General features: G+C 44.5%; 1 protein-coding gene across 2 annotated transcripts in view; it reads left to right on the forward strand.

Moving 5' to 3' along the window:
• Positions 1 to 26,962, forward strand: part of akap11 (A kinase (PRKA) anchor protein 11) — a 48,082-nt gene that overhangs the window by 16,302 nt on the left and 4,818 nt on the right. Inside the window, exons 8-19 of one of the 2 annotated variants that reach the window (XM_083997032.1) lie at positions 2,697 to 3,005; positions 4,103 to 4,645; positions 5,419 to 5,765; positions 7,610 to 7,788; positions 8,527 to 8,833; positions 9,816 to 10,964; positions 11,601 to 11,907; positions 13,433 to 13,803; positions 14,557 to 14,891; positions 18,389 to 18,945; positions 19,902 to 20,042; positions 24,701 to 24,787. In XM_083997032.1, the coding sequence (XP_083853158.1) occupies positions 2,697 to 3,005; positions 4,103 to 4,645; positions 5,419 to 5,765; positions 7,610 to 7,788; positions 8,527 to 8,833; positions 9,816 to 10,964; positions 11,601 to 11,907; positions 13,433 to 13,803; positions 14,557 to 14,891; positions 18,389 to 18,945; positions 19,902 to 20,042; positions 24,701 to 24,787 (4,632 nt within the window). The remainder of the gene's footprint in view (positions 1 to 2,696; positions 3,006 to 4,102; positions 4,646 to 5,418; positions 5,766 to 7,609; positions 7,789 to 8,526; positions 8,834 to 9,815; positions 10,965 to 11,600; positions 11,908 to 13,432; positions 13,804 to 14,556; positions 14,892 to 18,388; positions 18,946 to 19,901; positions 20,043 to 24,700; positions 24,788 to 26,962) is intronic. The other variant, XM_083997033.1, reaches the window with a different exon arrangement.

Below are 26,962 nucleotides of genomic sequence, written 5' to 3' on the forward strand. Positions count from 1 at the left end.
ACCTTTTTTTTTTTTTTTTTAATGTCAAAAAATTCACGAGCCCGCCCATTTTCACTAGAACAACATTTCTTTTCTTTTTTTTTTTCTTTTTTCGGGGGGGAATTTATGCCGTTATGGATAGTACAGTTGAGACAGACAGGAAACGCGGAGGCAGAGAGAGGGGGATGACATGCAGTAAATGGCTCTAACCACTACGCCACGCGACGCCCCACTACAACAACATTTCTGCTCTCACCAACCATGGTTGAGGTCACAACGCTGCTGTAGCTGCTCTGGAAGTCCGAGACACGTCTGAGGCCAAACGCCGCCGTCGTTTCTGGTCAATGACGGCGAGTTCCAGCTGATGAGCTACAGAGACTTTAGAGTCAAAGAGGAGCAGAGCGTCGCTGTGTCGGACTGTTTGGATTTAATGAAGAAGCTGCACAGAGTCAGGTGAGCAGAAGCTGCCCCCCCTCCCCCATCACCGTGGAGCCGCTGCTGTCTCGCAGCCACCACCGACCCCTAGAATAAAACACCACTAAGCCATGGACGACCGCTGCGTGGCTGAAATGCCGACGGCCAAAACAGCCGCCACCAGACTGGAGAGTTTTAAAGTCGGCACATGAACGCAGCTCAGACCGGCCGGTGCCTCAGCGCGGCGTCCTCCCGTATGTTACCTGGGTCGCTACCGGAGCTTGATATGGGAAAAAAAAAAAAAAAACCGCCAGGTGCACGTCGCGGTGGAACCGAGAACAGCTGAGTTTTCCGCTCCTGCAGCTGATCTGTGGTGAAGACGGACAGAGACCTGCCACAGTGTCAAGGTGCATTAATATAAACTTCAACCTCAGAGCTGTCTGTCCTCAGACTGTCCTGACTGTCCCTGAACACCACACAGAGACAACATGGAGCTGTGTGACAGGTTGAGTTTTATTTATCATGATAATTAATACATACTTAGTAACAAGCCTGTAAGTTCAACAAATCAGTATGCTACTGTGATTTAACTAGCCTAGTTAAATAAGTGTGGTACGCGTACCCCTAGGGGTACGTGAGCACATTGCAGGGGTACGTAGAAACATTTATTTATTTATTACCAAGATGATAAGTTGATATTCCGAGTCACTTCATAAGCTCATTACTGAAATGGTACGTGCGCCACAACTAGTTCCCCCCAGAAGACAACAACCTGCAGCACAGCTTTGTATAGTTGTCAAAAGTATCGATGCAAAACGGCGCATCTGGATACATGACTGGTTTATAAAGTATCGATATTAACAGCGCGCCCCCCCAGCGCCCGACGCGCGCACTCGACAGGCAGAGCAGAGGAGAGGAGAGCAGAGCAGGCAGCGTCCAGAGCGTTTGGACCTGAGTGAGTAACAGAGTTACACAGAACTAGACGCACGTAGGGTGAATTTAGCCGTAAGAGTTTAAAACGACGATATTAACGGCAACACTCGTCTCTCTTTTTCTCCGCTGTCTGCGTGCACGTGTGTGTGTGTGTTGTGAGAGAGGAGGGAGGGGGGAGCCCCGCCCGCTGGAATTGCACAACTCTTAGCTTTTCATTTAATAAAAATAAAAAAGTCCTTTTGATTATAATAAAAAATAAAATAATGGAGCAATAATAAGCTGAGAGGCACTGCTGCTGTATTGAATATGATGTCATATTCAATATTTTCCTGGGTAAGGTTTTAGTATTGTGACAATCCTACAACTCTGTGAAGACACATTTGACCACAACAAACACCAGCCAGAAACAACTAAAATGCAGGAGAATATGTGTAAAATGTCTTTGTACAAATTGAAGAGAGAAATTGAAATGATTTTCGTTTCTTCATCAGTTGTGTTACGTTATGACCACTTTTGGAGAATCATCAACACGTATGAGGGAGGGGGTACTTGTGGTATGGCAAAACGGCTCAGGGGGTACGCAAGACAAAAAAGTTTGGGAACCACTGCCATAATATATAGAGGTGACTATTTATTTACTATTTACAAGTCAAATATTGTGTTGGTCATAATACAGAACAGGTTGTGGCTCGTGTCTGTTGATTAAAGAAGTTGAAATATTTACAAGGTGAAGTGTTGGTGTTTTTACTGTTCTCCAATGTAAAAATGGGTCAAGTTTGACCCTTAACATTATTCAAGGCTTAAAGCCATCTGCCTGTTGGTTGCCAGTGAATTAAATAAATAATGTGTTACATAAACATGTTTAATTTCGCTCCCCAATTTCTATTTGTGCCCCCAAATAGTTCACTTTAGGCGTGCTCCTTGGGAAAAATGTTATAGTAGAGCCCTCGCTACCGCAAATGCTCAATAAAATGCTCCTGTGACACTTCATTGTGCTTTATTGAATGTATTTTCAACTACAAACAAGCCTAACACGCAACTTATATATTGCAATCAATTTCTAATTTTGTGACTCCGCATTTCTTTTGTATGTTTTTTATTTGTCATGATAGGTCTTAAATTTCATCCATAATGGTCTTAAAAAGGTCTTAAAAAGTCTTAAATTTGAGCTGGTGAAACCTGCAGAGACCCTGAATGAATAGATGTCAGATACCTGATCCAACAAGTCAAATTACAAACATTTCCATAACACAATGCACTAAAAATCATTCATCAGTATCTCAGTCCCTTTATAAGTGCAGTTGCTCATTTAATTTAATTAATCTCTCATCAATTTCTTGATCCATTCTTCCATTCTTGGTCCACGTCAGCGAATCGGAGGAGTCGGACTGCTCCAGCCCCAGCCCCATCATCTTCCTGGACGAGGTGGGCTACCAGAAGAGTCTGCTGGCCAAGCTGGACATCCCCCAGGTGCCGGGGGGGCCGAGGGAGCGGGTGGAGGACTCCGACTCCGAGGTCAGCGAGTTCTTCGACAGCTTCGACCAGTTCGACGACGACCTGGAGGAGGAGCTGAGCTCGGAGCTGAGCTGCACCCTGGCGCTGCCTCTGGACGCCGTCAGCGCCACCACGGCCACGGCTGCCACGCAGAAGAAGGACTCGGGGTCCAAATACGTGTCCAGGTATAGTGAAGCGGTATTTTATTTGCATCATTAGCTCAGATGGCAGGAAAATTTGGCTTAGCCCAGTCACATCACTTCCGCTATTTTCAGATTAGGGACTTTGCCCGAAAGAGTTACCATCCTTTCCCTGAGCTGCCTCCAGAGACAGATCTGGATACTCTTCTAGCCACAAAGACAAGTCTTAAAGAGATGGTTCAACATTTTTGGCAAATTGGCCCATTGCCATAATCCCTATAGTCGTAGCAGTAGGTTCGTTACCTTTAATTGTCGGTGCAAGCTGTTTTTAGAACGGCGGAGCAGAGCGGCGAGCTGCTCAGAGCTACGCTACGGAGGCTCATGGGATTTCTTGGTTTCCCTCATCAAACTCATCAAATACACAATCCAACAACTCCAAAAGGCTGCCGTGGACAAGTTGTGAGCTGCACATTCACCACGCTATGAGATAATAACACAACGTTACCAGACAGAGTTGTTTTAGAGGGAAATACAGAGACTGCTTGATGAAAAACTGTCCCTGAAGGCAACGCGCATCAGCAGTTTTGCATGAATTTCCCTCTGTGTGGTAACGTTGTGTTATTATCTCATAGCGTGGTGAATGTGCAGGTCACAACTTGTCCACCAGAGCGTTGTGGAGTTGTTGGATTGTGTATTTGATGAGTTTGATGAGGGAAACCAAGAAATCCCATAATGAGCCTCCGTAGCGTAGCTCTGAGCAGCTCGCCACTCTGCTCCGCCTTTCTAAAAATAGCTTGCACCGACAATTAAAGGTAACGAACCTCCCTTTAAGGGCGCCATCACAAGGATATATAATACATAGACCTTAATACATATGTTTTGGACATGTTCCACTCTTCGCACATTCTGGCTTGCAATATTTAATTCCTTGAGTGAGGTTTTTAGTATAGTTATTGATCCGCATCCTTTAATAGCTTTATTTGGTGTAAGATCTGGGGACTGTGTCTGGCCATTAAATATGTACAATGTGGTGGCTTTCACTACTTTACTTGCCCGTAAATGTGTACATTTACTGAATCTGTGATTTGTATGTGTTTAATTACAAATGGCAATAAACCGATTTTTCAATAATGCGTGTCCAGGGGCTGCTCCACCAAGGGGATGAACCCCCACCGCTTCGACCAGCCCGTCCTCCCGGCCAACGTGAAGAAACCCACTCCTCTGAAACCGGGCTCTCCGTACCCGCTGCACTCCGACGTGCCCGACTCCCCGCGGCCGGTGCAGACGCCCTGCGAGGAGAACGGCGGCGGCCCGCTCTTCAGCCCCGTCAGCTCCTCGGCCTTCAGCCCGCTGGTGGACGCCGGCGGAGCTCTGGAGTATTTCTGGAAGACTGAGGAGGATGTGGACGTGGACGGAGCAGACGACGGAGCGGACGACGGATTGGACGGATCGGAGCTGCGTAAACCCCAGGACCTCTGCTCGCTCTACAAAACCTACTCGGACTTCGCCAGCAGCCTGTCCAGAGAGATCCTGGGCTCCGTGTGCGGCTACCAGTCGGCCGTCGACATCAGCGACAACAAGAACCTGAGCTGCGTCTGCCACAAGGAGTTCACCAACACGTCGGGTCACCTGATGAAGCTGTCGGAGATCCAGGAGACGGTGACGGTGGACAAGCTGCAGAAGAGGTCAGTAGGGTTGCAAAAAAAAAAGAAGAAATTTCCATATAAGTGAACGGGAGTCAAAGTTTTATTTCATGATCCGATTGAATTGTGCCATGAGAAAAAAATATAGCTAAAAACAACGTTTAAAACATCACGTTTCATGCCGAGAAATCAGCAGTTTATCGTAAAACGGCAACAGAAGAATGTATTTAGTGTGAAGACGCTCTACGGACTACAGATCTGGTGTCCCACAAAAAATAAGTCACCAACTGACACGGGGAAAGGGCGGCATTTGGTGATGTCACCGAGTCTTTCTGGTTACGGATTCTTCTGAATTTTATTCTACAATAGTTTTACAACAAACTGCTGGTTTCTCTTCATGAAATGTGATGTTTTAAACAGGTAGAGATCAGAGAGTTTTATCATCACACAATTCAATCGGATCACGAAATAAAACTTTGACTCCCGTTCACTTACATGGAGACTTTTTCCGAGTTGAGGTCCCATGGCGACGTTACTTCCTGCTTCCGCTTCGGCTCTCTATACAAGAATTAAAACTTGATAAAGTTCTACTCGCAAATAAATCTGTTGAAATGTCATGTTTTTTAATTGTATTATTTTGCATGGATGTCTGCTTATGACAAAACAAAATATTTACATTTATGTTTGGATATGATACAGTTAGTAAATTACCCCCAAGTTCTAGTTAATTCCCATACATTCCCATAATTCCCATGGAAAGTTTCTGGAAATTTACCGGTAATTTACTGTAAATGTTCCGCCCCTTTGCACCCCAGGTCTCAGTCCCTGAAGGACGGCATCCAGCGCTTCGCCACCGACCTGGTGGAGATGAGTCTGGGCAGCGCGCTGCGCGACCTGCAGAAGGGCGTGTCGTCCTGCACCACCACGCTGTGCCACCTGGCGGCGCGCCTCACCTCCTCCGTGTTCCAGATGGCCTTCCACGAGATCGGCATGCGGCGCGCCATCGTGCTGAAGGAGCGCGCCATCAACGGCCTGGCGGGTTTCCTGGTGGGCGAGGCCGTGTCCGGGGCGCTGAAGGACTTCCTGGCTGTGAAGAAGCAGATCTTCCACAACACGGTGACGCAGTTCGCCGCCGACCTCGCCGAGGAGCTGGTGTTCGAAGGTAGGGATGTCATGATTGTAGATTTTCAGAGAAACGATTATCATGATTATTATGCATGAATTAATTTCACAACACTATTAATGTGTAAAATCAAATATAAAGTATCTATTAAAATATGACCTATTATTAATCCCCCCAGGGCTTAAAGTATTCCGGCCCCGTGCCGGATCTCCGGCGTTTGAAAATTTCAGAAAAAAAAACAAAAAAAACACACACACACACACACAATATTTGGCTGCACACAGAGAAGTTCGTGGCTGGAGAAGACGGCGGACAAAGACAAAGCTAAATGTGTCGTATGCAAGACAACCCTGGCCTGCCTGCGCGTACTGTATGAGCATGGTGACGCTGGAGGCAGTGATACGCTAGGTAGCGTCGGGTCTCTTGCCGCTGTTGACGTCGGTACAAACAAACCTGGTGGTACGAGCGGACGTAACGGCGCGCATTCGATTTCGTTTTTTTTTTTTCTCTCTCCGTGCATGTCCGCAGCGCAACGCTGCACGGACGTGCCCCCCCCCCCACGCCCCATAACAGAGGAAACGGGCCCTTGAATGGCTGGTCCAGACCCCTAGATTTAAAATATGAGATTTGTTTTTGCTCCCCACTAGACCAGTTGAGTTCAGTTTCATACACTCCAGACATGCCTTGTTGCCTTACAATTGTAAGGCAACAAAGCTATAGGACCCTCAGTCAATACTCAATGTGCTTTTTAAAAAAAAAAAAAACTGAAACAAATGTTCCCTTCATGTTCTTCTCAGAGTACACCAGAATGCTTCAATGTGTTAAAATCACATTTACTTTTTTTTCTGGGGGGGAATGACCATTGTTGTGAGGTCAGACACACCTGGATTTATCTTTTTTTTTTTTACACATAGTTTTCATACATTTCATGCATATATTGATGTTTTAGAGGTCTTGTAATGTCATGGAAACTTGTTGCCAAGTCATGGGAAAGTCATGGATATTTTTTGGTTAAAATGTGTATGAACCCTGTGTACATCACCAAGCACAATGCCAAAAAGTTGTTTTCTAAATTGCCTATAATGTGTAGGCTATGCGTCGGATCCACTGCACCCCCGCTCCTTGGAAAAAAGTTCAGGCTCAGGATTTTTTTTTACTTTAAGCCCTGTCCCCCAGGGGAAGTGTTTGAAATATTCAAGTCATTAATTGTCATCTATAGCAAATGTTTAAAGGGACAACGAGGAGTTTCTATTCGGTTATAAAAAAAGTCTCACGTTAATGTGGATGAATCTCCGCTACCCACACTTGTTAATGGGCCCATTTTCGATAAATATATCGTTCTGTCTCTATCGTTATTTTGTTATTATTAGTGGTGGCGGAGATGCTGGTCGAGCCGACCAGCGTTTTTTACTTTCGGTTTCGCAACGAGTCATGAGAATAACGCCGCTGAATCGCCGTTTATGGTCGGAACTACGACGGTATGTGATCGTCTTTGAACCTCTGACTTTAATTCTTGATGAATGAAAACATGAGTCCGTCTTGCGCCGGTCAAAAGAATTTCACGGTGCGCGGAGGCTCATAAATGTAGTGTGAAAACGCTTCGCTTTTCCAAAACTCCTCGTTGTCCCTTTAAGTTCATTTGAATAATTTTCTTTTAGTTACAGTACAAATGACACTCTAGCATTTTAATTCCTACCAATTCAGTACTACGTTAGATAAATAGACCAGTATCTGTGCGTTGACCCTTTACATTGGCGCCACATCTGCCAATACGGTTCCGACATAATCTTTTTCGGAAAGTGACGGTATTTAGGAATCTTTACGATCAATTAATTGTGGCATTTAATTGTGAAAACAAGTAATTGTGACATCCCTGTTCGAAGGCATCATGGAGGTGTGTCAGTTCTCCCACCCGTCCACGCCGCTCACGCCCAGCGACTGGTCCTTCAGCAACAGGCCGGAGGAGGAGGAGGAGGAGGAGGAAGAGGAGGAGGTCGTCTCCTCCTACGCCTCGGACCTGTCGGAGTCTGTGATCCAGGAGGCGTTCATCGAGCTCTCGCAGGTAGTGATGTCACGATTAATACAGCTCTGGAAAAAATTAAGAGACCACTTTAAAATGATCAGTTTCTCTGGTTTTAGTATTTATAGGAATGAGTGATATGAGCACTTTTGTTTTATTCTGTAAACTACTGATTTCTGCCAAATTTGAAATAAAAATATTGTCACTGAGGTAATTTCTAGATAATGACAACTAGTCAAAATAAGTTCCAGTGTTTTAATTTAGACCTTGAATAATGCAAAGAAAACAAGTTCATATTAATTTAAAAAAAACGCAACACTAAGGTTTTTAATTTAGAAAGATTTCAGAAATCACTGTGGTGGAATAATCTTAATTTTTAATCTCAACAGTGGTTTTTATAATCTTCATTAAATATGATTTGGCTCAGGTGATCAGATGATCAGTGCCTGGTTAAGTAGAATAAACGGCTGCCACATGTAGAGAAGCTGATTTATTAAGAACATTTTGGACTTTGGACGGTGTTACGATTATCACGATTACTATGCATTTATCAATTTCACAACATTATTAATGTGTAAAATCAAATATAGTCCAAATATAATTACATTACTCATTACACAAAATATTTAATGTATCTATTAATATATGACCAATTATTAATGTGTGTTTGAAATAAATTGTTATCGGTATTCAGGAATCTTTACGATTAATTCATTGTGGCGTTTAATATTGAGATTAATTGTGAAAACAAGTAATTGTGAGTGACATCCCTACTCGCAGGCCGACGTGGCGTTCACCAGCCAGGCCGCCATCAGCGTCTCCCTGGACAACATCTGCTACGTCAGCGCCGAGAACAGCGGCGCCCGAACCTGCAGCAGCACCTTCACCAACCAGCAGCTGTTGAGCTCCAGCTCGGCAGCTCCGACTACGACTACGGCTACGGCTGCAGCTCCGGCGCCGTCAGGAGGAGAGGACGCCAGCTGCACGGTGAAGAAAGCCCTGTTCACGGTGTCGGGCATGGCGAGCTGCATCCCGGTGCCGCAGGCCGGACAGGCGCTCACACACCTGCAGGACCCGGAGGAAACCGGTAAGATATATGCTTTTCTCCCGATTCGATTCTTCTATGATTTCTTTTGGGTGCCGATTCGATTTAAATTGCGATTCTACGATATTGCCGATTTTCTCGATTTTTAGTTTTAGCATTTTTAACACCAGTGAAACAGTTGAATGATTATGATTGTCTACAGACTATTCCAGGAACCATATTTCCCCCAAAAAATACACATCACATGTAAGTGAGTCCGTTTTTAAGATTTATTCAGCAGCAATATATGTTTACTCTCTTTTCAAAAGCCTGGACTGCGTAAAAGAGGCAAAAATAAAAGAGTAGCTATAGAAAAAACAGGCTTCTGAAACCTTTCTGACAGTATGAGATATCGACTGAGGTAAACTGCTACAATAAATGAATGAATGAATTTATATTTATTTAAGTGTCACGCACCAATTAAGGTGCCCAGCCTATAAGGGCTTACAAGACACATTTCATATTTAGACAACAAACAAAATCGTCAGAGCACAGACAAAACAAACAAAAACCACATGGAATTCACATAAATAATTCACCTTTTCTTTTTGACCAGGCACTTTTTTATGAAAGTAGCTCTAGTAAAGACTTCTTTTCTGAAGAACCATTCCAACTTTACCTCATCGTCAGCCCAAAACAACTTTTGTTGGTTTCACATTACGCATTTTCTGAAACAAAAACTGCCTGTTCTGGCTTCGTCATATAACGGACAATGAAACACAAAATGCTACATTTTAACATTTTAACATTTATCTGCACACAAACACTGTAGGAGCCTATAAACTAACATACTCCATTATAAAGTGAACTTAAACCCTTTTCAAAACCTGGACTCTCTGTATGTAAAAAAGGCGAACAAATGCACATTGCACAATATAATAAAAAATAAAAAATTGTTTTTTGAAAAAGAAAAAAATCGATTTAAAAATCGTCAAAAAAAATATTGCGATACTTATGTGAATCGATTTTTTTCTCCCTCCCCTAGAGACCGGCCCGTCTCCATCCAGCTCCTCCTCCTCCGACACCGCCACCGCCACCCAGACTCACCGGCTCAGCCACGGCACTCAGACGCCGACGCCCGCAGGAGGAGGAAACACCGGCGGCGGCGGCGCTCAGGGGAAGTCGTCGTTCCAGAACTTCTCCGGCAACATGGTGGATATGATCGTCACCGAGGCGTGCGAGCTCATCACGGCCTCCAAGATGAAGAAGAGCTTCGGCGACTGCGCTGATTTCTTCACGAAGACGGTGACGGTGGCGAGCAGACAGAACTCCTCCGACGACGCTCCGGACTCTCCCTCCAAGTGTTTCAGATACGACTGCAGCAGGAAGCAAACCACCACCGAGCACGACCACGACAACGTTCCTCACATCTCCTTTCCTGCAGACTCTCAGAACCGGACCAGAGGAGCAACCGAGACCCTGCCGCCGCCGCTGCTGCATCCTGTCGCCATGCACACGCTCGACGTCCCGGGGAGAGTTCCTGTTTCTGTTTCTGTTCCTGTTTCTGTTCCCGACGACAACAACTCCTCCTCCGGGCCGACTCCGCCGCCGTCCACGCCGCAGCAGCCCAGCGAGGTGTCGAAGGAGAAGCAGATCAAGCAGTTCTCCAAGAAGCTGAAGAGCAAGTTGGCGAAGGAGTTCTCCCCCGCCACGCCGCCGCCGACGCCCCGCGACGACCACGACGACCACGACGACCAGCAGCCGGGGCCCGAAGGACCGGCGGGACCGCGGCCCAAAGACGAGACGCCCGAGGCCGACGACAAGGCCGAGTTCATGCTCAAACTGATGCGGTCGCTCTCCGAGGAGGCGGACAGCAACGAGGAGGAAGAGGAGGAGGAGGAGGAGGAGGAAGAGCAGGAGGAAAGAGGAGGAGCTAACGTATCCGCGGAGACAGGAGGAGGAGAAGGAGGAGGAGGAGGAGAGCAAAAGGAACTCCCCCACCACACGTCGTCCAGCCGCAGCAGCAGCAGCAGCAGGATGTCCAACAAAGAGGCGCTGCACTACGCCGAGCGGCTGGCCTGTCACATCGTCTCCATGGCGACGGAGATGGACACCCTGGGAGTGGCGGAGGAGGAGAAAGAGGAGAAGCAGGAAGAGGAGGAAGAGGAGGAGCAGGGGAAGGAGCAGGAGGAAGGTTGTTGTCTAAAACTGCTTTCTACCATCTTAGAAACATTATCTAAATAAGACCCATTTTACACTGCAAAAACTCAAAATCACTCAAGAATATTTGTCAAAATGTCTCATTTCTAGTCAAAACTAATCTCTTTCCACTTAAAATAAGACTCATTACCTAAAAATTTTCACTTGAAATAAGTAGAAAAATCTGTTTTTTTTTTTTGTGCTTGTAATAAGAAAGAAAAACTTGCTCCACTATCAGATTTTTCTACTTATTTCAAATGAAAATACACTTGAAAGAAGTAAAAAGTGTCTAAAAACAAGCTACTTTTTAATGTGATGAGTCTTATTTTAAGTAGAATGAGATTTGCTTTGACCAGAAATGACATTTTGACTAGAAATAAGACAAATATTCTTGGTAAGATTTTGAGAATACATTCAAACTCAGCTCATGGTGCTTTTAGTCATTATGGTCCTACTCTTTGGAATTCCCTACCTCATGAGCTCAGGTCTGCTACAACTGTTTCTTCTTTTAAAAGCAGACTAAAATCTTTTCTTTTCTCACAAGCTTTTAGTTTTTAATTGTTTTTAACTTGCAACATTTCCTTCTTTTTGTCTTTTGTATGTATTTTACGTGTTTGTTTTGTTGTTGAAGGACGAGAGGAGCTGATGAAGAGGAGGAGGCTGAGGATGAGGAGGAGGGACAGCAGCGTGGCTCAGTTCTCGGAGCAGACGCTCAACACGCTGTGGGTGTACGCCGGCGAGGTGGCGGGCGAGGTCATCAACGACGTGAAGCGGATGGTGAGCTCGGGGCAGCAGTGTCCGTTCCACCGGGCGCTGCAGAGGAGGAGGAGGAGGAGCAGCCTGGACCAGAACCAGAACCAGAACCAGTCGGGCTCGGTGGGCCGTCTGGCGGAGCAGTGGTCCAACGACCTCATCGCCTCCGTGTCCGGCAAGAGCAGGTTGAACCAAACACTTGACAATACATCATAAGTCATATTTACAAAAAACAATACACATATGTGACCCGTTCCATCAAAATGAGTCGGATGTCGCAACGTTCTATTTTTAGATAATCAGCTGATAACGTGGAAAACCCATAAAAAATCAAAAAAAAATGTTTACCCTCATTTCAAAGCAATGACATTCAAAAACAATCTCCCAAAGTTTCACAGTCCAGATAATTGAGAAAAGGCAGGTAAATGATGATTAAAGTTGACTTGCAACTTAAACCCTCTGAAGATGAGCGCTGCTTCGGTGCAAAACATGAAATATCTCCTGAACCGTTCATGATAGAGACGAGCTGGGATTCTCCGCTTTCCGACGGTCATTGAATGGTGCCTCTATGACAAGAAGGGACGGGTACAGAAACAGATGCTAAACCGAGTAGCATCGACGCTAACAGAGCGTAGCATCGATGCTAACCCGAACGTAGCCACGATGCTAAACCGAACGTACACGCTTGCACATGTTTTACAAAATGTCAACAAAACATGACAACTTCTGAACCGTTCATGATAGAGACGAGCTGTAAAAAGCATCTGAATTGTGAGATTCTCTGCTTTCCGAGGGTCACTGAATGGTGCATCTATGACAACAAGGGGCCGTATAGGGTGCCTGTAATCACGTGGTACAGGAACAGATGCCAGAGTCACTGTCAAAAACTTAAACTGCAATTTTCTCAGGTTTTAGAACAGAATAAGAGAGTAGGAGATCGTAATTCAAATGGCCACATCTAGAAAACCATCAAATGTATGACTTTGACTAGGGTATCATTTTAAAGCTTATTTTCTAATCTTTCCATTGATACCAAAAACTCAACTTTGAAATTTGGGTCACTGTGACTCATTTTGATGGATCGGGTCACATATCACATTAGTTTGTCTGTTGTGTTCGTTTGTTCACATAGATATCTGTGAACAAACGAATTGAGGATGATTGAGGATGAACTTAATTTCTTGTTTCATTGTCCGTTATATGCAGGGATCCAGACTAACTTTGTTTTACTAGGAGCACAGTGGCCCCTGACTTGAAATTTTAGGAGCGCAAGCAGAAAATTTAGGGGCATAAATCGACTTGCAGGGCAAAATATTCACATTTCCTTTTCATTCATGGTCGTCACACAAATTTGCCTGCCATGTATAAAGACAGATACCCAATTCTTTGAGTCGTCCCTTCCACATTCAACCAGTGTAAAAAAAAAAAAAATAATAATAATACTGGTTGCACATGTGTAAGTAGATGAAAGATTTACTTGCACTGTCTCAAATTTAAGGGGCAAAATGCCTCCATTTAGGGGCAGTCTGGAGCCCTGGTATGACGAAACCAGGCAGCTTTTATTTCAGTGTGAAGCCTGAGTTGTTTTGGACTGATGATCGATGAGATTAAGAAAGGATGAATTATTTGTGTGAATTCTACTTGAAATGTGCAAATCTACAGCAGCGCCTTGCAAAAGTATTCACACCCCTTGAACTTTTGCGGCTCCAGCTCCTCCTCGGGCCTGTCCTCGGAGTATCCCAGCTGCGAGAGCGTGACGGACGAGTACGCCGGCTACCTCATCCGCGTGCTGAAGAAGGAGAGCGGCAGCCGCGAGCTGGTCCTGGATCAGTACGCCAGCCGCCTCGCCTACCGCTCCATCAAGCAGGGCCTCGCGCACGCCAGCCGCAAGATCAAGCAGCAGCAGCAGCGCTCGTCCAGCAGCAGCAGCCGCCTCCTCCTGCTCCACTCCTCCAAGTCGCTGCCCGACGAGTGGCGAGCTTCAACGTCGTCCTCGTCCACGTCGACGTCGAGCAGCGAAGCGTCGTCTCCTAAAGACAGAGCGGAGTCGTCGTCGTCGTCGACATCGTCGCTGCTGTCGGGTGAGGACCAGGGTTCCTACGCTGCAAAAACTCAAAATCTTACCAAGAATATTTGTCTTATTTCTAGTCAAAATATCATTTCTAGTCAAAACAAATCTAATTTTACTCAAAATAAGACTCGTCACATGATAATTTGCTTGTTTTTAGACACTTTTGACTTATTTCAAGCATATTTTCACTTGAAATAAGTAGAAAAATCTGATAGTGGAGCTAGTGAGAACTTCCTTTCACTGGCAGCTTTTTCTACTTATTTCAAGTGAAAATTAGTTTGAAACAAGTGAAAATTAGTTTGAAACAAATGAAAATGATCTAAAAACAAGTTCATTTTTAGGTGATGAGTCTTATTTTAAGTGGAAAGAGATTAGTTTTTGACATTTTGACAAGAAATAAGACAAATATTCTTGGAAAGATTTTGAGTTTTTGCAGTGTACACAAGTATGAAAAGTATGGAATTTGATTTCATACATTTCCAGGTCTGGAAAAGTATTGAAAATGGAAGCTATTGTATGGAAATATATTTATCTTAATATTTATATGGGGTTTGGTCTTATGCAAAGTCATTTGGGTTTTGGTGACATAATGGCATAGAAATTCAGAATAATGAAAACAAACAATTTATTGCATAATTTATTTACACGATACACATCTAATTACTCAAATGTCACAATTATTTGAATTTTTCTTTTCTGAGAAGTCTGGATATCAGGGTCTGGCTGGAAAAAAGTAAGGATTTTTTAAATTTCCAATGTGTAGGACCGCTGGAGGACGCTCGCTGCTGCTGCAGAGACTCGGAGGAGCGGAGTCAGAGTCGCTACATGGACCTGGTCAACTTCGCCGAGTCTCTGGCCTACAACATCACCTGCGACGTCACGCGCAAGCTGCACCTGACGGCCGCGCGCCTGCCCAAGTCCCTCACCGACTCCTGCCTATATAAGAAGTCCAGGCTGGAGGACATGGCCGAGAGTCTGATCAGGAACTCCTTCTCCTGCCCCCTGCTGTCCAAGGAGGGCAAGAGCAGGCACTACCACAGCACGGGCAGCCTGTACGACGGCGGCGGTGGCGGCGGCTACGGCAACAGGGTGATGCAGGTACTGTACTGGATGCAATCTACACGGGCATCTCAGTAAATCAGAATATCATGGAAAATGTGTTTTTTTTTATGTCAGTAATTCAATTCAAAAAGCAAAACTGATACATTATATAGATGCATTATTACACATAATGAAACATTTCATGTCTTTATTTATTTAATTTATTTTAATTATGGCTTCATATTTAATGAAAACCTAAAATTCAGTATCTCAAAAAATTTGAATATTACAAAAGACCAATTTAAAGGGACAACGAGGAGTTTTGGAAAGCGAAGTGTTCTCATACTACATTTACCATGAGCCTCCGCGCGCACGGTGAAATTCTTGGACAGACGTCTTGCCAAGAATGTTTTCATTCAACAAGAATGAAAGTCAGAGGTTCGAAGACGATCAGATACCGTCGTAGTTCCGACCATAAACGGCGATTCGGCTGCGTTATTCCCATGACCCGCCGGGCAGCGTCCGTGAAACCGAAAGTAAAGAAACGGCCAGCATTTCCACCACTAATAATAACAAAATAACGATAGAGACAAAATGATATACTGTATTTATTGAAAATGGGCCCATTAACAAGTGTGGGTAGCGTAGATTCATCTACATTAACGTGATACATTTTTATAACCAAATAGAAACTCCTCGTTGTCCCTTTAAAAAAAAAAATGTTTTATATGGAAACGTTGACCTTCTGAAAAATATATGTCCATCTCTATGCACTCAATGTAAATGGACTTTTCCATGATATTCTAGTTTATTGAGATGCACCTGTGAACGTGATTGAGGATGAACTTAATTTCTTGTTTCATTGTCCATTACATGCAGGGATCCAGACTAACTTTGTTTTACTAGGAGCACAGCGGCTCCTGACTTAAAATTTTAGGAGCGCAAGCAGAAAATCTAGGGGCATAAATCGACTTGCAGGGCAAATATTCACATTTCCTTTTCATTCATGGTCGTCACACAAATTTGCCTGCCATGTGTAAAGACAGATACCCAATTCTTTGAGTCGTCCCTTCCACATTTAACCAGTGTAAATAAATAAATAAATACTGGTTGCACATGTGCAAGTAGATGAAAGATTTATTTGCACTGACAAAAATTTAAGGGGCAAAATGCCTCCATTTAGGGGCAGTCTGGAGCTCTGATATGACGAAACCAGGCAGCTTTTATTTCAATGTGAAGCCTGAGTTGTTTTGGACTGATGATCGATGAGATTTATACCCCTTTCCCACTGGCCAAAAAACCCGTTTAAACCCGCTAACAATCGGCTTTTGGTGGCAGTGGGAAAGGCGCACCGAGCCGCGTCGACCCGCGTCGACGCGGGTCAAACGACTCGGCAAGCGACGCGGGTTAAAATCGCCTTTAATCGGCTCGGCTCTGCTCGGCTTGCAGTGGGAACGCCAGACCCGCGTCAACCCGCTAATTTACGTGATGACACTGAACGTTACGTGACGCTACGTCATCGCGCCGGTCGCGTCTCATATCACGTATCAAAACAAAGCTCTGCTCCGCTCTGCTCCGCTCTGCTCTCATCCGAGACTGGGATCAAAACATCAGAGAACACTGACCGAAAACGATAGAAAAAAAGAAAAGAAAAGAAGCGACAGTCTGTTTAACTGACGTGTTGTGCCGCGGACGTCCGTCATCCGGCCGCAGCAGACTCTCTGTCCTCCGCGGTCCTGGTGCTCCAGGTCAGCCAGCCAGAGAGTCTGCCTCGGCGGACGGACACTCCGCGGCGGGCGGCTGTGGCATGACTGTGTGTGTCTCTTGCACCGCGGATGAGAGCGGGGCGACTGGTTTCTGCTCTGTCTGATCCCTCAGCGGGGGGTCAGACTCGGCTCATTTGGTCAATGGGAAAGGGGCCAAATGCCGATTGCTAGCGGGTCGACCCGCGTTTAAAAAACCTGCGTCGACCCGCTAATTTTAGTGGGAAAACGGCTTTAGTTGGAATTGTTTTTCAGAGAAGAGCGCTTTACTATAGCTACTTTCATAAAAAGTGCTTGGAAATTAAGAAAGGACGAATTATTTGTGTGAATTCTACTTGAAATGTGCAAATCAACAGCGCCTTGCAAAAGTATTCACACCCCTTGAACTTTTCCACATTTTGTCACATCACAACCACAAAGTTAAATGTATTTTATTGGGATTTTATGTGACAGACCAACACAAAGTAGCACATAATGATTCTAGCACATCATAAAAGTGGAAGGAAAATGACACATGGTGACCAAAACTGAACTCTATGGTCCAACATGCAAAACACTGCTATGTGTGGTGGAAACCTAACGCTGCACATGAACCTGAACGCTCCATCCCCACAGTGAAACATGGTGGTGGCAGCAGCATCAGACTGTGGGGAGGCTTTGGAAGATGGATGGAGCTGTTAGAGGCAGAAAAAGACTTGAGACTGGGACAGAAGAGGTTGAGCTTCCACCCTGAACACACAGCCAGAGGCACAATGGACTGGACAAACCCCAAAAGACCTGTAGCTGTAACAGCAGCGAAAGATGGTTCAACAACAGTATTGACTAATGGGAGGGGGCTGAATACATATGACGCCACGCTTTTCAGATTTTTATTTGTAAAAAACAACACAAATCATTTTCTTTTTGGACTTTATTGTCTTTAATGCACATTACCAGGCAATTAACATCACAAAATCATCTTGAGCTCGGGTCTCATCTGTCACGCAGAGATTGTAAAAGGTAAAGCACATATACCTTATCTAGTTCTGTAACTCCAAAAAAGGGGGTTTATAACAATAAAATAAGTCAAATGATAAAAATAACAGTAGTTATTTAAATAAAATTTAGATTTTGAGGTATAAGAGTCCTAGGTGAGACTGGGGTCCACCTTCTCATAAAAATAGGTACTTTGAGCTGTAACTGGGCAGTCACATATTCCATCATGTAGTAGACCATGTATCACTTTCCTTCCACCTAACAATTAAAATCCCAATAAAATGCATTTAAAGGGACAACGAGGAGTTTCTCCATCGGCAGAATGAAAAATTCTGCGACAATAAAAAAGTCTCACGTTAATGTGGATGAATCTACGTTACCACTTGTTAATGGCTCCATTTTAGATAAATATATGGTTTCGTCTCTATCGTTATTTTGTACTTTCGGTTTCGTGGCGAGTCATGAGAATAACGCCGCCGAATCTCCGTTTATGGTGGGAACTACGACGGTATGTGATCGTCTTCCAACCTCTGACTTTAATTCTTGATGAATGAAAACATGAGTCTGTCTTGCGCCGGTCAAAGAATTTCACGGTGCGGAGACTCATAAATGTAGTGTGAAAACACTTCGCTTTTCCAAAACTCCTCGTTGTCCCTTTAAGTTTGTGTTTGAAAGGTGAAAAGACTTTTGCGAGGTGCTGCATGTGGTTTAGTTTTGTTCGTCCTCTGCTGACAGTGAGGATGAAATCTGTGTCCTGTTGGCCCTTCGAGGCTGGACAGCGACACAAATAAATGCAATAAAATCAAACTCCTGCAGGTCATCGAACACTACGCCGGGAAGATCGTAGACGACACTCTGAAGATGGGCCTGGCGTCGGCCGGACATCCAGCCCGGGAGCATCATCAGAGGAGCACGTTCCGCTACGACCGACACTCCCACGCCCAGAGGCTGATCCAGGGAGGAGGAGGAGGAGCAGGAGGAGGAGGAGGAGGAGGCGTGGCTCTGGGGGAGAGGACGTGTCGCTACTGTCGGGTGCAGGAGTGTCCGTTCTGCACCAAACACAGCCGCCGCCATCATCACCACCAGGCCGCCGTCGCCACCGCCATCGCCCCCGGCAGCAGCAGCTCCGTGCACAGGAGGCAGAGAGGAAACGTCCTCGACATCCCCAAGATCCACATCGACCTGGACCACAGGGCGGCGTTCGCGGAGGGGATGGTCTCCATGGCGATGGAGACGGCCAAGCGCGAGCTGAGCAACACCAGCCTGAACGCCGACAGCGGCATCGGCCACGACGGGGCCAGCTACGCCGAGAGTCTGACGGCCGAGATCATGACGTCGGCGCTGTCCAACGCCTGCCAGACGGCCAACGCCAGGTAACCACACACACACACACACACACACACACACACACACACACACACACACACACACACACACACACACACAGAGGGGGGGGGGGGGTTGACTTTTTCAGACCACACCGAGGATTTCTCTCCCAATCCTAGCGAGAAAACTATCGACATTGCAGTACAATCACTTTTCTTTTAGGATTTTTTTGAAGGGAATAACAAATTGTAGAGACCAATTAACCAATATTTTTTTTTGCAATGATCCTCAAACACTTGACAAATCTATATCAGAGACTCTTTTACTGTTAAACAGTGAATAACTTCCTTTAGAACAACCTTTAGAAAATGTAAATGAGTAGAAAAAGTTTGGAGGCAAAAAAGAAGAAACAGAGGAGAGTGACGGGAAACGGGAATGTGAATGAGCTGCAGCAAAGAGTCGGACTTATTCACTTATACATTGAGTTGATGAGGGTTTCCAGTATTGGACCTGTTGTCTTCTCTGTGATGGAGAACTGTTGTAGGTGTGGTTTAAAAACAAAAGCAACATGTTTTTGCGTTGTTCTATGATAAAATTATCATCATTTCTAAGCATGTAAGATATTATGTCATATATAAGTTGGAGCCACAGACTGCACATCTTTAAATCAGACTTCTGGGAGAGAGGAATAAACATAGAAACAAACTGGTTAAATGTACAAAATAAGCTACAGCTGTCGGAAAGACTTCTCCAAAGCATGAATGGGACGGAGGATGTGTTGGCGTGATGTCCGATGTCAGACTGTAGCAGCTGAATGTGAATATGAACCCTGCAGAGGGTTACACACAGAGGGTCATCATCGTGTGTGTGTGTGTGTGTGTGTGTGTGTGTGTGTGTGTGTGTGTGTGTGTGTGTGTGTGTGTGTGTGTGTGTGTGTGTGTGTGTGTGTGTGTGTGTGTGTCTGTGTGTGTGTGTGTGTGTGTGTGTGTGTGTGTGTGTCCAGCTCCCCGGGGAGAGACGCCACCGAGTCGACCGTGTCCCAGCAGCTCAGCGTGGGCGACGACAGTCTGGGCAGCTGGTCCAACCTGAGTTTCGAGGACGAACATCTGGACGACAACAGCAGCTTCCTCCACCTCAGTGACAGGTACACACGTACACACACACACACATACACACACACATATACACACCTGCAGCCTCGCTACACACACAGACTGTGTGTCTGTGTGTGTAGCGAGGCACCTGCAGAGCTGCTGCTACTGTTAGTGGATACTTTATGGATTAACTCTTTCGCGACCACACTAATTCCTCAGCACATCCGCTCAGGACCACATGTTTTTGGCTATTTGTTTACTTTTTATCTCACGTTGAACCGAACTCTGTACATCACCTAGAAACAAACGGTCTTCACGTGGTTGAAGAGTGACTTTACAACGTGCTCGTCGAAAAAACGGCGAGTTTTTCCGCCGTTTCGTTCGTGAGTAAGAAGTAGAAGAAGAGAGCTGGGTTTCTCCAAAAACGGAGCTCCCGCTCTAGTTTCAGAGAAAAACGCACCTTTGTGTCAAGTGGCAATCTGCTCATTTTACCGGTACTCTGCAGTGTGGCGTCTCCCAAATCATTTCTACGGCTAAATAAATATATTTGTAGGTAAATCTGGGGGGTGTGGCAGCGTGGAGAGCAGCGGTGCAGCGGTGTGGGTCTCTGGCCGCAGTGCAGCAGCTCCGGGACACTGCTGTGTGACTGGTCGGCGGTGGGTGCTCTGGGGCGGGGGCGGCCGGTCACAGCCCCCGCTGCAGAGTGCCCGCTCTGCTGCACCGTGAAAACAGCAGAGATAACCGGCTTTCAGATCCGAGTCTCCAAACCAGAAACGTTTGTAACAGCACCGGAAAAACTCGCCACATTTGTCGTCGGTCGCTTTTGTCAAAAGAGGGTTTGGAAAGTCGCCAGATTCAGCGAGAAAGTCGCAACACTGTAGCCAACAGCCGCACAGCGCTGCAGGCTGTCCCCAGAGCAGCATTCAAGGAGAACGATTACTCAAACAAAACCAAGATCACACAGTTTATAAAAAACATTATGTTTTGGTTTTAGTTTAAAACAGTTTTACATATCAGAGGACTACCATATTCACACACAGGGTACCTCAAAGTGTCTATTATCTTAATCTGTAAAAAAAACGGTTTTGACGAGTTTACTCGTCAGTGGTCGCGAAAGAGTTAAGAGTAAATAATCTCGATTTATAGGTTGTGTATCTGATTTTTCTTTTTCTTTTTTCAATTTACAATTTTTTTTTTCTTTTACAAATACATGAACCAAATTTGACACTTCACCACATCTTTTAGTGCAGCACACAAGAAGAAGAAGAAGTAAATAAATAAAATAACAGAAAAACTAAACAAAATGTTTAAAAAAAATCTCTAATAAATGTCTAAACTCCATCAATTTCAATTCAGTTTACAATTTAAAGTTTAACACAAGTCCAACAGAACAAAAACAGGAAGCGTAACCCCTCCAACGCCACCGTTCCTCAGAAACCAGACTTATTATCAGTATAAAATACAGAGTTCACAGAGCCAGACATGAAAAACAAAACACAACAACAGATAAAACAAAATGACAGAGCAGAGGTTTACAGTAATATATTATCAGCCTCCATAAGAAAGGCTGCCAAATATGATAAAACTTTCTAGTGACCCCTGAGTGATTTTATACGCCACATATTTTCACTATTTCACAGGAATATGTTTGTTCTTACAAAACATGAGACGCTGAGATCTGACACAGAGTTACTAACAAATAAGATGATTTACAGATGTTTATCAGCAGCATTTCAGCTCAGGTTTGCAGCACTATCACTTTTTTCTTTTAGGATTTTTGTGAAGAGAATAAAAAGGACCAAGTAACTAATATTTTTTGCAACGATCCTCAAACACTTGACAGATCTGTATCAGAGACTCTTTTACTGTTAAACAGTGAAGAACTTTTATTATTCCAAATTCCCTCAGTGCAGCTCTGCAGGGAAACCTTTAGAAATGTAAATGAGTAGAACAAGTTTGGAGGCAAAGAAAGAAGAAACAGAGGAGAGTGACGGGAAACGGGAATGTGAATGAGCTGCAGCAAAGAGTCGGACTTAAAAAGTCAAAAGTCAAAATCTTTATTTGCCATTTGTGCATACACACATAGGAATTTTTGTACGGTTGTTCCAGGTCAGGTGGAGAAACAAGAGAGAGCACACAAAGACATACAAGACACAATGAAAAACACTTTAAAAAGGCTCAAGCCTGGGATTAAAAAAAGGACAGGGACATACAATTTCTAAAAAGGCCAGAGATCTATGTCTATAAGTAAATAAATGTAAGAATAAATAAGTGTAAAGTGCCAAGTGCTACTGAGGTGGGTGCATGTTGTGTTGCCATGTGCCCGGGTTATTTTGTGTTTGCTAAAAGTCTGACTGTAGCCGGGTAGAAGCTGTTGAAAAAGCGTGATCTGTGTGTGATGATGCTGTCTGGTCGTTTGTAATTATTCAGAAGATTTGGGTCCATGTGGTCGTCAGTAGAAACTCTCTGCTCTCTGCTCCCTGTTTAAGTTCATGTAGCAGGAGGAAGAGTTGTGAGTTGTGAGAACAGACCAGTTCAGTTTCCCTCAGTGTTTGTGTTTGTGCAACAGGTGGAACGAGTTTCTTTTTTTGGCCTTTTCTTAAAATGTCAGAATGTACCGTAATCATGGGTTGAATATATGAGAAGAGTAAAATTAGAAAGAAGAAACCGAGTCACAGGAGGTAGAAAGTTTCACAGAGTGGCAGTGTGCATATAGTATATATAATATAGAGTGTATATATATAGTGCACAGTGTTTAAAAGTGTAATTCAGAGGCAGTGGAGTTTATTTCTCTCTCCTCAGCGCTGGTGTCGTTGCAGCCGTCGTAGCAGGAGTCTCCTGTGGTCGCGTCCAGATTATTGGAGGTTTCCCAAGGTCAGCAGCACAGTGCACGCCGTACGGGGGTTTGAGCCCTCGCTGCCAAAATGCAATTTTCTCTTGATTTGTGCAAATGTTGCATTATATTATACGTGAGCAAGCCCCCCCCACCCCCTGTAAACGGATATGTTGTCGAAGATTTATGTCGCTGCCGGCGCGGCCAAGTTTGTGAAACTCCACCACAACGAGGAGCAGCGAGCAGCGGTTGTTGTGACAGAGTGCTTGGCCGTTGGGTCGCTGCGGAGCGTTTCCCCTCTGGGTAGCAGGGTCACGCTCTCGTCTCAGGACTCTGGGAGCTGCTGAGCTGCTGAGCTGTTGACATTTCTGGCAGAAGGATTTTTTTTATTTAATTTTTTTTATATCTCTATAGAAGCAAAACTGACAACATGTGAGATTCTTTCCCAAGATACTGAGAGAAAACAGCAGCGTTAGCAGCTCTCCTCTGGCCGACAGCACCAGAGTTAATGTATCATAATATTTTCTAAAGGTGTGTCTCTCCTCCTCACTTCAGGAACAAAGTCCAGCTCCATGTGTAGTTCATTACACCAGCGGTTCTCAAGCCTTTTCACATCAAGGACCCCTAAAATTATAACTACAAATGGGACAAAATTTCGGTTTGAGTCATTTTTTAAAGAAAAAAAGTCCAAATTCTCTGATTCCAGCTTCTGAAATGTGAATATATCTGGTTTCTTTGTTCCTTTATGACAATAAACTGAGTCTCTCTTTGGTTTGTGGACAAAACAAGACATTTGAGGACGTCGTCTTGTCGTTTGAGAAACACTGATTGACATTTTTTAACATTTTATCGACCAAACAACTAATCGATTAATAGTTTAAATAAATGACAGATTAATCGATAATGAAAATAATCGTTAGTTACAGCCAGAAATACACAAATATTTGTTCTGAGACTGAATAACGTAACTTTTTTTAGTCAATGTACATTCAAATTACTGCCAATGAATGTGAATTTTTGGAAAAATGTAAAGAAATTTCTGGAAAAAATATATATATAAATAATTTGGTACAATTCTGCAAAAAAAGTTGAACAATCTCAAGGACTTTGAGAAACAATGCATTAGACTAAACTTGTTCTCCTGCAGCCGTTCCCCACTCAGCTGATGAAATAACGGAAGAGGTAGAAATAAAATAAATAAAATAAAATGAACATGATGATTGACTGAGGTAATGCAGATTAATGGAGGTATTTTTAGATAACAGAAACATCCGTGCCTTCGTTCAGTGAGAGCGCTGCAGGTCCCAGCCAGCAGGCTAATCACTCACTAATTACACAGAGAGAGAGAGTTATGTGTGTGTTAGGTGTGTGTGTGTTATGTGTTATGTTGTTGTGGTGCAGCTCGGTGGAAGCCACAGGATTAAAACGTGGTGGATTAACGCGAGGACAAGAATGCGGTGATCTCACGTCTCAGGCCTTTAGCAACAAATTGTCTCAACATCAACACCACAGAAAGATGATTCAGTGGCTTCGCGGTGGAAAAATCCCCCACAATCCTCCTGTGCTGCGCTGAGATGAGATGTGATGAGATGTGATGAGATGAGATGTGATGATGTGAGCGCCTCACCTGACGTTTAAAGGCTTTAGAGCAGAGCGACCGCAGCAGAGTGTCTGTTTGACGACGGATGTGGTCGTTACAGATGAAGCAGATGAAACCGCTCATTATGTTCTGATCTCCCTGTCGCTCTGCTGATGATGTGATGCCGTCACTGTCGCTGCCCCCCACACACCCCCCCACACCGCTCCACACACCCACCCAACCCGCCGCCTCACCGCTCCACTTCCTCTCTCTCTTCCTCTCTTCTTCTCCTCCAGCAGCAATGGGAACAGCAGCAGCTGGAGCAGTCTGGGCCTGGAGGGGGAGGCGTGTGAGGAGCGCATGTCCTTCTCCCCCTCGGACAGGTTGGTCAGCAGCAGCTAACGGCTAATAGCTAACAGCTAACACACACACACACAGACAACACCTCATCCTGGGGGGGGGGGCTTCATCTAGAATGAGACAAAGACACTCAGTACGTTTACATGACAGTTAAAAAAACTAGTTATGGCTTTAATCCGTCTGTAACTGCACAACTAAAGTGCATGTAAACGCGTTAGCCCCGATTTCCCCGTATCAAACCTTCGCCCGCTGGATACGAGCAGCTGGAGACCCGAGATCACGGAGGAGAACTACAAACTATCGTGATAACAGCCGTGTATAAAATTTCATTTAATTTTCATGTATTGTTATATCTGACGAGGACAATGCACATTAATGAACAATTAGTGATGCGCACACCACGTCATGTAAATATGCCGGATTTAGCTCAAAGCTAATTTCCATCCATAGTCTTCACATTTAAGGACGGACAGACATACCATACAAAAAGATAACAATAGGAAGCTACATGTGTAAGTATAAGAAAAGACAGTCATAGCAGCAGTTACAACAATAAGTTACAAAGTGAGATTAGATTCAGTTCATGTTGTTGAAGAACGCAATGTTTTGAATCGTGCACGTGCCAGTGGGTGAAGCCAATGTTGACAAGGTGATGATTTACGATCGGAAAGTTTGTTTTGAAATGTACCGGATGTTCGGTGCGTTTGAATTCCAGTGTGGAGCGATCTAATCGACGTGGATTGATGCATGATGGCTCCGTAATAACGCATCTGGTCATCTTATTTACAAGATGACAGAAAAGTCAACAGGAAAGGGGTTCGTATTAACCCTCTGCTGATACGACACATATCGCCACCTAGTGTTGAGGAGGAGGACATTTTTCTGGATTTACCCTGTTGCATGTGAACTGGGACGAGGACAAAACTCAAACAAGACCTTCAACTTAACTTTGTACTTTGTCTCATACTATGACCCCCCCTCCCACCGCCACCTCCCCCTCTGTGCATGACCAACACTGCAGCTCTAAATATAACACACACAGTTGATGCTAATGCCAGCCTGTCAGTTCTGCTGCTTCTACATTGCTTGTGTTTGCTCCATCGAGTCATTTTGTGGTGTTTCTATATTCTGCATGAGTAGCTGTCACCAGTATAAACCCACCAGCATCACACACACACACAGAGAAGTGCTGCAGGTTTATAAACTCACAAGTTTATAAACTCACAGGAATGAACAGAGCTGCTGCACCTTTTCAAACACTTTGATTCCTGTGTGTTTCCATCCGTGCAGCCACTTGGAAAACACCTGTTGAACTGGAAACAGCTGCTGCATTTCTACTCTTATAGTTCTGAAAAAATACATCAACGTCAGCTGAAACCAGCAGCTTCATAATCTGGAGAGAATGTAAATTATTCACGTATTTATTGCATGAATCAGGAAGTAACGGCACAAAAATGACATTTTACTGAAGGGATGTAAAACATTTACAAAGTGCAGAAGGTCCAGTGAGATCTGTCACGGCTGCAGCTCCGAGCAGGAGAAGAGAAAACAAAGTTATGAAACATTAATAATAAGAACAAAATCATGAGAAAGAATATAAATGTAAACAGATTTACATGTGTGTGACACCTGAACAGCTGCTGCAGCTTCATCTGTCAAATCTGAAATTCACTGGATTAGATGATGAGTTTTCAGCAAATGCATCGTCACAATAAAGATATTTGTAATTATTAATCAATATAAACACAGTGTGTGGTGAGTTCAGGGTCTGCCATTAGGTGGCAGGTTTCTCACAGATTCAGGTTTGTGGTTTATTAGTCACTTCCCAACATTTAAATAACTGGAAACTAAGCTCAGATGCAACATCCAGACAGTGAAGGCAGCACAGCGGTGGCCGGTGGGTTTATACTCCTCAATTAGACGAAGCTGAAAGTCCGTACGGTCCATGAACTCATCCTGTGTCTGTCTGAGTGCAGCCTTTATGCTCACCGTGATGCTGATATCATCCAGAGCCTGTGTGTCTGTAGCCGTGGGCTGTGTCAACAACACTGTGATTAACAATCTTATAAAGTGCAGAAATGACTGTTTACCCGTCGGCACGTCACACAGCAAATATTTGCACAATTGACACAACGAGGATACCGAGTCGGAAAAATCAACTTTCACTGTGAAGTTTCTGAGACAAAAAGACGCTGAAA

This window comes from Trachurus trachurus, assembly GCF_905171665.1.
Source record: "Trachurus trachurus genome assembly, chromosome: 21".
NCBI classification, from domain to species: domain Eukaryota; kingdom Metazoa; phylum Chordata; class Actinopteri; order Carangiformes; family Carangidae; genus Trachurus; species Trachurus trachurus.